This window comes from Macrobrachium rosenbergii, chromosome 14 (assembly GCF_040412425.1).
Source record: "Macrobrachium rosenbergii isolate ZJJX-2024 chromosome 14, ASM4041242v1, whole genome shotgun sequence".
In the NCBI taxonomy this organism is placed as follows: Eukaryota; Metazoa; Arthropoda; class Malacostraca; order Decapoda; family Palaemonidae; genus Macrobrachium; species Macrobrachium rosenbergii.
This window is the reverse complement of record NC_089754.1, coordinates 14159873-14172765: the sequence shown is the minus strand read 5'-3', so window position 1 is coordinate 14172765 and position 12893 is coordinate 14159873. Positions and strand designations below refer to the sequence as shown.

The 12893-nt window shown below is 38.3% G+C and overlaps 1 protein-coding gene across 2 annotated transcripts in view; it reads left to right on the top strand.

Moving 5' to 3' along the window:
* LOC136845727 (uncharacterized) overlaps positions 1–12893 on the top strand; it is a 288481-nt gene that overhangs the window by 104009 nt on the left and 171579 nt on the right. For both annotated transcript variants that reach the window (XM_067115930.1, XM_067115931.1), the window contains exon 7: positions 11105–11206. In XM_067115930.1, the coding sequence (XP_066972031.1) occupies positions 11105–11206 (102 nt within the window). The remainder of the gene's footprint in view (positions 1–11104; positions 11207–12893) is intronic.

The following is a 12893-nucleotide window of genomic DNA, read 5'->3' as shown; positions in this document are numbered from 1 at the left end:
AATTATTACTTACTGGAGGACGCCTGTGTCTTACCTAGGACTTTAAGCTTGACAGTCTGTCAGCTGTATAGTAATGTCCTGCACAAAGTTTACCAGCAGGGAGATAACAGCCCAGGAGGTGATACTAAGAAGGGCATTGAGAGCCATCTCCTGGCTTGATAGGTGCCAAAGAGCCTGGCTGAAGGAGATGAAGGAATTCGTACCAGCCGTGAAGTGTTACTCCATGAAGGAATACGTAGCCCCTTCAGGTAAGGCCTGATCCTACATGGCCAAGTAGCCCAGGTGTGGCCAGTGTCATCCTGAAGAGGAGGGATTTGTTCTTGTTGTTAGTCCAGAAGCAGATCTCAGTCGATAGCTGGCTGAGTCTGCAGAGCAGCCCACTTCTGGACCTTCCTCTCTACTTCCAGCTGGATGTATTGAATCGGGTGGTAGCGGAGAGGAGAGAAGATGTTAGGACTTCCTCTCATCAGAGTCACATAAACCTATCCTGAGAGGAAAGTCATTGGCTCCAGGGTTCACAGTAGACTCCCTGTCTCTACAGGGCCAAAGTTTTTCTCCCAGTATGGACAACAGAACCGTGCAGCTCCTCGTGGAAAAGGACAGCAAGGAGGAGGCCAGTCTTTCCATTCCTCTCAGCTCCTCCATCTTAGAAGGTGGAACAGGATGGGGAAGAGAGGAAGCTCTAGATGAGACTCGGAGTCTTCTATCCCCAGACCTGCCAAAGGTGGGCGTTTGCCTGGGGAGCAAATGGTTGGTATGGCAGTGTTGCGAAACAGAGGAGTGGATGGTCTATACCCTCAGGAAGGGATACATTTACATTCTTCCATTCAAATGGAGACAACTGTTGCATCAGAACCATTCAAATCCCCCTCCTACCAGAATGATTCACCTAATGGGAGGGCTCTGCAGCAGGAGATCAGAGAATCAAGTACCTGGGTATGATGGTTGACACAGCCTGTCAAACTACCTTCAACTAGTGAAGCAGTGGGTCACCTGGTGTCCTTGAATTTACTATCCAGGGACAGGACTTATCTGCTCCCTGCAGTGGCAGATGAAGGAGAAGGGAGAAAGAGGCTCGGAGACCAGGATGCAGAATATAAAGTGACAAACAAAGTATCGGAGGATCTGTGATGGAGGGATCTGAAGAATCACTGGGAGGGAGTACAGCGCAGAGATGCTGTTATACTCAGACTCATCCAGAAGGGGTTGGTGCACCCACCTGAATGGCATGTGCATTTCAGGGACTCTCAGTGAGAAGCAGCAATGGCAACACATTGTCATCTTGCAGATACGAGCAATCTGGCTGGCATTCTAACACTTACAAGCTCTCCTCCAAGGCAAGTCCATGGTTGTGATGAGCGACAACACCTTGGTGGTTGCATACGTAAACTAAAGAGGCACAGTCTCTTATGACCTGAATGATTTGGCAGTGGAAATGCACGAGTGGTCATAGACCAGTGGACTACTACTTTTAGCCAGTTACATCCCCGAAAAGAAGAGCATCGTGGTAGACCAGCAAAGCAGGGTGGACAAAATAGTCGGGACAGAATGGTTGTTGGAAGAGGGCATTGCAGACAGGTTGTTGAGGCTGTGTGAGGGCTCCACATTGTCCCTATTTGCCACAGCAAGGAACAAGAAGCTTCCCCTGTATTGTTCTCTGGTTCCTGACCAAAGAGCCATCCTGCAAGGTGCCTTCCAGCACCCTTGGGTCAACCTGGACATGTACACCTTCTCCCATTCAACCAGCTGAGGAAAGTCATCAACAGGCTGTTGATGTCCCAAGGGCTGAGGATGATGCTCGTAGCTGTAAAGTGACCCCAAGCAGAATGGTAAGTGGACCTCCTGTCCCTGTTAGTAGATATACCAAGAGAACTTCCCCTCACTCCCACCCTGCTGAAGCAAGAGCACAGAAGGTGGTATCATCAGGCAGTGGCTTTCCTCAAACTTCATGGGTTGAGGCTATCCAGCAGCTCCTTAGAAAGAAAGGTTTTTTGGGGAAAGCTGCAGAGGCCATCTGCAAACCCCCTCAGGCCCTCGTCCCTCAGACTGTGCCACGGAAAATGGAAGGTCTTTCTGTGTTGGTACATTGGGATAGTTCTCCAACCCTTCAAGCATTTTTGAGGGATGTGGCAGATTTCCTCTTCCTCCTGCATCAAGAGTCCCTATCCATGTCAGCAATTAAGGGATATAGGGTCAGGGCCATAGGCCTTTCATCTTCGTGGGAACTGTTGGACATGGTAAAATATTTTTAAGAGAGCTGCTCCCCATGTGAACAGAGTGGGATGTAACCAAGATCATAGACTCTCTGAGATAATGCTCTGTGAGCCCCTCAGAAGAGCATCGGACCAGGACTTAACACTCAAGACAGTTTTCTTGTTGGCCTTAGCTTCAGCCAAAAGGGTAGGGGAGCTACATGCCCTCTTGCACGGCATTACCCACACCCATGGGTGGGTGTCTGTTGGCTTCATGTTCCTTCCAGAGTTTGTGGCATAGACCCAGAATCCTGCCACACTTGACCTAAAATTTGATGGCTTTTCTGTCCCCTCACTGTAGGACTTTGTAGGAGGTGAAAAGGACAAGATGCTGTGAGAGCCTACCTCAAACATGCAGCCCCACACAGACCAGCATGTAGGAGACTTTTCATATGTATGGGTTGGGAGAATAGAGATTTTGAGGAATGCCATCTCCTGGCAGAGAGGTCATTGTGAGGGCATACCAGTTGGATCACAGTGGAGACCCTTGTCCAACTAAAGCGAGTGCTCAATACATCAGGGGGATAGGGCCTCCGTGGTTTTTAAGAAGAACCACTCAGTCGTTCAGGTCTTCTGGGCAGGAGTCTGGAAGAGGCAGAACATATTGTTCATATCTTTCTACCTCAACAGTTTAGTGCACAGGTCCTAGGATACCTTCACCTTGGGTCTGGTAGTGGCGGCATCGCAGACATCATGAGGGTATTGGTGTGTACATTCCACATATTGTGAATCCCTTGCAAGTTCGCTACCGAGCAGTTGGTAGGTGACAAGCAAACGTCGCTTAGGATCCAGAGGGGTTGTCACCCTCCTGCTTCTGAGTGAGGCTTCATATATAAAAGCATAGGTTTGTATACATGTTGGAAGAAATAGCAAATTGAAGAGAAATTTGTATTTTTCTAACATCATGAACCGTAACTTTAAGCACATTATCCTCATTACATGAGTTTGTTCCTCCAGAAATACAAGCCAGGTGCTTTTATGTAGTAATTCTCAGTGCAAGCTGGAATCGTTGTTGAAACTTGCTAAGAAGACAGCTAACATTGGTAAAGGAGGGTGAGTAGAGGAATACTGTCACTCACCTGCCATCACCAAGCATTTTTTAGTTCTCTGTAAAAGAAAAACTATTGTGCCAGGCTTTGTCTGTCCATCCGCACTTTGTTCTGTCCACCCTCAGATCTTAAAAACTACTGAGGCTAGAGGGCTGCAAATTGGTACAGGCATCCCTGGTTTATAACGGTGGTTCTGTTCCTATGCTGCTTCGTAAGCCAAAAATCGTTGTAAGCTGGAACGACGCCAGAAAAATGTATGAAAATGAGAAATAAAGTATGAAAGCCTTACTTATAATCCTTTGGGTATACTGCATGTTGTTTCTTGATGTTTTACCGACATTCTGATGTGATGTGCATCCAAAAACTGCAAAGTGTAGCTCCACTGGTGGTTCTTGAATGTAAAAATTTACAATTTAGTATAAAGTACAGTACAGTATCCTGTAAAGCCCTGTATGCAATAAAGTAGAGTACTGTATGTATTTAAGAGTAAAATACATTTTGTTATACAGTACAACAATCAATGTCAAATACAGGTGCACTTTAATTTATACTAAAGAATGTATAAAATACAAAAAAAAATGAATTCCTTACTTTTAATTTTAAATTCCCTTGCTACTTAACCGTGGAAAAATGTTGGTGTGGTCACATAATTCAGGGATTCTGAAATGTAAAAATTAATTATTAGTGTATAGTCCTGTATGCAATAAAGGATAGTATTATAGTGTTTTATAAAAATAATAAAATGTATAAAAATGAAAAAGTTAGGAATTCCTTACCTAATTTCATTGATTTTAAAGCTGTTACAGCCGTAAGCTAGGTTGTGGGAGATGGAGATGTGCATGCATAGGGAATCTGCAGTGATAACGATAAAATTACTATAGGGTATGTGTACAGCACTACTGTACTGTTCTGTACCAGTTCAGGTATTTCGAAAACCTATGTTCAGTAGTACAAAAATATATATATATAAAAAAATTAATTCCTTACCTAATTTCAGTGATTTTTAAAGATGTAGGCTAGGATGAGGGAGCTCTAGTAAAGGTGCTGGACAGTCTGGAATGATATTAGAATAAAGCTGTATAAATAGTATGGTATATTTTATAAAATGTACAGGCAGCCCCTAGTTATCGGCGGGGGTTCCATTCTGACAGTGTGGCGATAACCGAAGATTGGTGAGGTTCGGGGGTTTTTCGGCGATTTTCGGCGCTAATTGGCAGCGAAAATTGGCCATCGGTGCCTCTGTTAGGTATGCATCAGCACCGATAAGTGGAAATAATTATGAGATTAAAAACAGTTTAAGAATTCCTTACCTTTAGTGATTTGAAAGATGTACTGTAGGCTACATGAGGAAGTGTACAATTACAGTAGAGGTCAGGGTAAAGTGGTTGTCAGTCTAGAATGATAATATACATACAGTAATGGTAAAAATTAGAATAAACTTCTATGGTACAGTACAAATATTACAGTAGTACAGTCGACCCTTGTTAAAACTGACCCCTTTCATCGGGATATCGGATAAGACGGTCACCGAAAATTCAAAATATGTAAAAATAAGCCTAAGTAGTTTCCTTTCTGTAAACATCTGTTGTATTTCTTTTCATTCTCTCTTTTGATCCTCCTTACAAAATTATTCATGTTCATTTATAAAGGTAAATTAACTGTGCACAACATCCTTAACCCTCTAACGCCGAGCCTCTATTTACAAAAACGTCTCCTGTATGCCGGCGGCGTTCGGGAGTTAGCGCAAAAATGAAAAAGATTTTTAAAAATCACAGCACGCTTTGTTTTTAAGATTAAGAGTTCATTTTTGGCTCCTTTTTTTGTTATTGCCTGAAGTTAGTATGCAACCATCAGAAATGAAAAAAAATATCATTATCATATATAAATATTGAAATATATGTATTGTACACTAAATTGCGATGATTTTGGTATATAACAAATTGTAAAACGATCAAAGCAACACAGAAGATATTATCACAAAATGATGCATGAATTAGAATGCTGCTGGACGTAAACAAATGTTTTTTCAAAAATTCACCATAAATCGAAATATTGTGCTAGAGACTTCCCGTTTGTTGAAAAATGAAGCTAATTGATTGAATATTACTAAACTGTAAGTGTTTTAGCTTACAATTGCAGTTTTCGACCATTTCGGTCGAGTTAAAGTTGACCAAAAGTCGATTTTTTTCTATTTATCGTGATTTATATGAAAATATTTCAAAACTTATAAAAGCTATAACCACGAGTTATTTTCTGTTGTATTCTACATGAAATTGCGCACATTTTCATATATAAAAGTTTATGTAACGACTAATATAAAATGGTGCAAACATTACGACAACGTGACGAAAGAATTTCTGAGATGTTCGGCCGAGTTACCACGCGGACGTAAGGAAATTTTTTTTTTTTTTTTCAAAAATTCACCATAAATCGAAATATTGTGCTAGAGACTTCCAATTTATTGCAAAATGAAGGTAAATGATCGAATATTACTAGAATGTAAGAGTTTTAGCTTACAATTGCATTTTTCGACCATTTCGGTCGATTTAAAGTTGACCGAAGGTTGAAATTTTGGCAGTTATCGTGATTTATGTGAAAATATTTCAAAACTGATAAAAGCTACAACCATGAGTTATTTTCTGTTGTACTGTACATGAAATTGCGAACATTTTGAGATGTTGACTAATGAGTTACCGACAACGCAGACGTAAAGAATTTCTGAGATGTTTTTTTTTTTTTTCAGAAATTCACCATAAATTGAAATATTGCGCTAGAGACTTCCAGTTTGTTGCAAAATGAAGGCACATTATTGAATATTACTAGAATGTAAGAGTTTTAGCTTATAATTGCATTTTTACCATTTCGGTCAAGTTAAAGTTGACCAAGGTTGAAATTTTGGCAGTTATCGTGATTTATATGAAAATATTTCAAAACTGATAAAAACTACAACCGAGAGTTATTTTCTGTTGTATTCTACATGAAATTGCACACATTTCCATATATAAAACTTTTTTAACGACTAATATAAAACGGTGCAAACATTATCGGCTGCCCAGCCTAACGTGGCGTAAAGAATTTCTGGCAAACATTATGATGTAAGGAAAAAGTTTTTAAAAAATTCACCATAAATCGAAATATTGTGCTAGAGACTTCCAATTTGTTGGAAAATGAAGGTAAATGATTGAATATTACTAGAATGTAAGATTTTTAGCTTACAATTGCGTTTTTACCATTTCAGTCGAGTCAAAGTTGACCGAAGGTTGAAATTTTAGCGGTTATCGTGATTTATATGAAAATATTTCCAAACTGATAAAAGCTACAACCATGGGTTGTGTTTTGCTGTATTTTACATGAAATTGCACACATTTTCATATATAAAACTTTATGTAACGGCTAATATAAAACAGTGCAAAAATTACGACAAAATGACAAGAATTTCTGAAATTTTTGGCCGAGTTACCGGGCGGACGTAAGGAAAAAGTTTTGTCAAAAAATTCACCATAAATCAAAATATTGTGCTAGAGACTTCCAATTTGTTGCAAAATGAAGGTAAATTATTGAATATTACTAGAATGTAAGAGTTTTAGCTTAAAATTGCGTTTTTGACCATTTCGGTTGAGTCAAATTTGACCGAAGGTTGAAATTTTTTGTAGTCGACGTACGGTACGTCCACTCGGCACCCAACAGACAATTTTAGTCAACGTATGATACGTCCAGTCGGCGTTTAAGGGTTAATTGTTATTATAAGTTTTCAAGCTTTTATGAGTAAATTAAATAATATTTTAAATAAATAAAAATCTTTACAGTATTTGTATATAACCCTGCAGGCTATGCTCAGCATATTTGACTTACTCTATCCCAAAAATTTAACTCCTGATGAATCACATTGGCACGTTATCACCAGTTTTAGTAACAGAGAGAAAACTGTTATAAGGAAAATAGGGAAGACTCTATACAAGATCAATGCAGCGATTTCTTTCAGTAATAAATACTATAACAATAATTATAGCTGTTTCCACGGTATTTAATTTATACAGAGTCTTCTCTATTCTTCTTATTTTCTTTTTTTCCTCAGCCTGTAGCTGGTAGATCAGGTTTCCCGAGGACATGTAAATTCGTAGATGACACCACGACTCTTCAAAGACATTCACATGTGAATTGGAGGATGGAACATTCTTCAAAAGTAGTCCTTAATTTTTCTAGGTCTACTTCGTTATTCACTCTCACAAAGGTGTCGTCTATATACCTATAGTATTGAGGAGGGCAGGGAATCTTACTGAAGACCCTCTCCTCTATGATGCTCATGTAGATTGTTGAAGCCTTCGTCCGTTGTGCCTTCTTACACTTTCCACATGGAAAGGAACTATGGAAGAGATCGACAAGTCAGCACAAATACTTATTAACAACAACAACTCTAATCACATGGTTGAACAACAAACCCGAGTCTCTATAAACAACTGACACCGGGAAAGCATGAACTACAAACACCAAAAAATATGCAGAAGATGAGAAGGCCCCCAGAAAAATAATAAATGAAAATGTAACCCCAGTTACAGAAGATTACAAAATTGTCCCAATGATATACTATAAAAATATGAAAACAAGCCAGTTATTACTTAAAAAGCAACCCTGTGCCCTCAGAAATGTCTTTGAAGAGAAGTAGTGTCATCTACAACTTTCCATGCCCGGTGGAAGGATACCACCACTTTTATATCGGGATGACGACTGCCAAACTCTCCAAGCGTCTCTCCTGTCACCTCCAGTGGAATTCAGCAATTCTTACTTGGAATAAAATTTCCACAGTCAGCGCAACCCCACGGGCGCCTAACTGCATTTCTCACTCAAAGTTTCCTGTACATTATCAATTACAGACGCTTCTTTACTTACAAACGAGTTATGTTCTGAACGGTTGTTCATATCTTGATTTGTTTGTAAGTCCAGTTTGGTATACTCAGAGTCAATATGAACAGTACTTATGTTTTTTCATGCTAAAACACAAGTACAGGCAGTCCCTGGTTAATGGCGATCTGGTTTTATGGCACTTGTCTAGGGACGAAAATCAGCAATTTTTGGTGCCGAAAATCCCCGATTTCTGATTATTGGCGCCGATGATTGGGTATTGGCGCCAATACATACCTAGCAGAGGCACCAATAACTGAAAATCGGTGCTTTTCGGCGCCAATAAGCCCCAAAAATCGCTGAAAAAGCACTGAAAATTGCCAGTTTTCGGTTAGCAGCAATTTTCGGTTATCATCACACCCTCAGAATGGAACCCCCGTCAATAACCGGGGACTGCCGTGTGCTAGTACTGTACTGTATTTTATAGATTATTTTATTAATACAAATGATATGTAAAACCTAAGTACATTAAATACATTAGGCAAAGTATGATAATAATACAGTAAAATAACAGTTTTAATTTAACGATCACGGTACATATCTCTGAAAGTTCGTAAATAGAGGAGTGTCTGTATGGTTTGCCGTTTTGATTGCTTAATGCATTCTTGTGTACTGTATATTTTTCCATCTTTAAGGTAAGGTTTTGTGCTCTAATTAATTACTTTTTAGTCTGCAAGTGTGTGTCTATACATACAGTACATGACATAATAATAGGAAATATACATGTACTGTGGAGGCCCCCCCCCACTCTCTCTCTCTCTCTCTCTCTCTCTCTCTCTCTCTCTCTCTCTCTCTCTCTCTCTCTCTCTCTCTCTCTCTCTCTCTCTCTCTCTCTCTATGCATGTGTGTATGTACACAAAACTCACATTATTAAATGCTAAGCACTTACTGTATGCATACATCATGTTAAGATAAACTTCTCTTTACTGTAACTGTAGTCAATTGCAGTGGCTCTACCTGCTTACCAAGTATGCTTACAAGATTGTTAAATGCTAAAAATCATACATTGTAAAAAAAAGATCTCTCTCTCTCTCTCTCTCTCTCTCTCTCTCAGTTGAGGTCGACTTCAGATGTGTTTACCTCCTCTCTCTTCCTCTTAATAAGGGGTATGTAGCAGTAATGCTGTCATCTGAATGCACTGTATCTTACTTGACACGTGCTTCCCTTTCTATTCAGGCAACACTTAGTTCCTCAGAGTTTTTGTGGAGTGAAAGTGCAGACACATTTCACTCTGTCTCAAGGCTCTATCAGTCTCATGTTCCCATGCAGCTTAATAGGAGGTTATAGGAGTCATTAGTCCCTTGCTCATTATCATGACTGTGAATTTGACTTTTCTGGGTGTAGAGTCAACTTTCAAGCCTGTTGTGATTATCCTCCTACATAAGGCATCTGTCTCCAGTATAAGAAGGTGATGGTCTCTATTTCCATAGGAACAAATAAAATTTTAAAAGCAATTTGTGTTTTTCATAGGAATACAAACCAGAGCCTTTTATCTTAGTCCCACCTCAACACCATACATTGTCCCTGATGCCGAATGTAAAACGATGGCTCATTTAGGTGTGTAGGGAAATCACCCCTACTTACGTGCCTACCACCGGTTAACTCATATGTTATCAAGCTTCAGTGACTGTTCAGCTCATCCCGAGGAACACTTTTGCATAAAAAGCTCTGGTTTGTATATGAAGGAAAAATATAAATTATTTTTGGAAATTTATATACTGAATTTTTCTCCTAGCATTTATTTGCAGAAAATACCAGTTCCCCACACTGGCTGGTTTTCAATAACGCCATAATTTTTCTTATAGAAAACAGTAGAAACAGGTGACATTAATAATTTCCCTTTTCCTAGCAAAAATAAACCCTGTTCAGGTGATGCTTTAAAGCCAGGACAGCCCTAGCCATTAATCACAACCTGTGGGTTAAAAGCAAAACTTGTTTTTTCTTATAAAGCAGTGTCTCATTCTTCAAGCCCTTGCCTTCCCTGCTTTGCTTATTTTTTCCCATCTCAAGGCTCAGATAATATGATGAGTGACTCTACTGCTGCTGGAGACAGTATTGCTGACTGCTGTTTATGCTTGAACTGGGACTGAAGAGTGGGCTAATGGGGTAGTGCTATCAGTGCACCTTATATGATACATTGTAAGCATTACTAAAGGGTATTTGCAACATCCCTTTGTCCCTTAACTGCAACCACTTTGTAGCCATTTGCCTTACCTTCATTCCCATTTCTTTTCTTCAGTCTTGCTGTCCAACCCTTATAACTGTTACTTTTTAAAATAGCTGTGGGGTTTCTCCCACTGACACCTTTAGAGCCTTGTGCTTTATTTCCTTAATTTTCTAGATCTCGCTATCTTGCTGTCCAACCCCTCTAACTATCCTTTTTTGCTGTCTTAAGTGCTGAGTGGCTGAAAGTGCCACAGTGTTTGGCTTGACAGCGTAAATTTCATAAATGAATGTCATTCAATCAATTTCATAAACATGCAATGGGTAATTTTAAGTGCATCAGTAGATCTGTATGAAAAAATTTGGTTCTCAAAGATTACGTATATGATGTGATTAAGTTTGACTGTTAGTGTTATTGCAATTAAAATTGCAAAGGAACCTTTTAATGGTGAAATGGAATTAAAAATTTACTTATGTGTATTGTTCTTTCATAGTGTGCATTTGTATCAGTTATGATTAATTTGATTTGAAAAAAATTAATGTTTATAATGTGACTAGAAAAGTAGTATAAATTGTTTTCTAGATAGTATATCCAGGTTGCTGGGTTAGTGTAATTGTGAAATATTTTTTTATGATTGTTTTTGAAGATTTACTGTGGTTTTGAAACACATTTTTGAACTTTATTAATGGTTGAATTGCTCTTGCAGAAATACTTTTTTAATGTTTGAATTACTCTTTCAGAAATACTTACTACACCAAATTGATGAACGTCATGAACTAATAGATGCTTCATTCCACAAGAAAATTGAATGTCTTTACAAGTATCTGCGCTGTGATGCTCAGGTTGGTTTATGTCTTATAGGTTTTTCTTTCCAGAGTTTATGGTTCTTGTTAGGTTCCAAGTATTTTTACCTTTTTTTTTAATTTCCACAGTTACTTCATGTTAGCTTTGTACTGTGATGTTCCTTCATTGCAGAATTTCAAAAAAATTTTCGCTAGGTACAGTTAGTTTAAAGGAAGGCATGGCTGGAACAGGAAAGTTAGAAGAAGCCTCTTTTATGAGTACCTCACAGCACTTTATGTAAGAAGCTAATGTAGAAATAAGTAGTAGTAAAGAGGAAAGGAAGAAATTAAAGGAAATGAGGAAGCAAGATTTATAAAAATTTATTTAAGGATTATTGTATGCTGTGGATAAATATTGTAAGTTGTGGCTTACAAGTTAGCAAAGAATTTAAGCTCGAAATTCTTAGTGAGGCTTATATGCACTGTATAGGTCAACCCCCAAACTTCTTGTCTTTTTCTGTACATCAGAAAACAGAATTTCCTAGAAATAGGATTGTTGAAAGAAAGGACTTGGTAACATCAGTAAAGTCTTTCCCTCTCAAATATGACACAATTATGAATTTTATCAATTTAATAACCTAGACCAAAAATTGAAACCATTGTATAATCGGTTACCAGCAGCTTAAGGAGGAGGTCAGATAAAAAAAAAGTAATTTCATGGAAACAGTATATTGCAAGGATGACACACAACTAAGCAATGAAAGAAATTTACAAATATTAGTGGATCAAATACAAGATCACCAGGACATCTCTTAGTGTATAGAGGAGCAGAGAGTTTAGGATCAATATGTTGTATCAGATGTACTTGAAACACATCCAGATTTTATTAACAGTAAACAAAGCCTTGATGAATACAACTGTAAATATGAGCAAAATTCAGCCTTGAGAATATAAATTGTAAAATGGCAGATGATCTGTACTATAATAAATGCTTTAAAACTGTAGAATTAGACCTTGCTCCATCCTCCTGCAACAGGGTGTCTCCAAATCAATATAATGTCTGTTGTGATTTAACCAGACATATCTAGCCTCATAGACAAAAGTTATTTATTCCAATTTGTAATGAACTTTATACCAAAAAACTGTTTCCAGAAGAGAATGGCAACATGTCTTCATTATACCAATAGCTGAACTAAGCAAAGATCCCAGTAAATCATTAGACTGTAGACCAATAACTTTAATGTGCCGTCTATGTAGAGTGATGGAAAATATGGTGAATTCAAAGTTATCATGTTACTTGAAAACAAACAAGTATAATCATCCAAACCTAGTATGGATTACAGAAAAATAGAGTCATACTTGGCCCTCACAGTAATACAGAAAATCATACAGGTATTTGAAGATTTAAATGGAAATGAATAACTATTGCAAAATTTTTTGTTATCTAGAAGGCTTTTGATACAACTAGGAGATATGTATATTGAAAACACTGCACAACTATGGCTTCCTATACCACCTTCCTTTATTCATGAAAAGCTTCTCACAGACTACTTTCCAGGTGTGAATAGATAACTTTTATCCAAACAACTAAAAAGCTGCCATTCCAACAAGGGGGTTGATTTGTGTATTGCATTGTTCTTTATTGCAATAAACAATTATCAGAATTAGAAACAGCTTGTATACAGAGGACTTTACCATATTCTGCACAGCCTTGAATTTACTGTATGTCCAATTGTATTAATGGCAT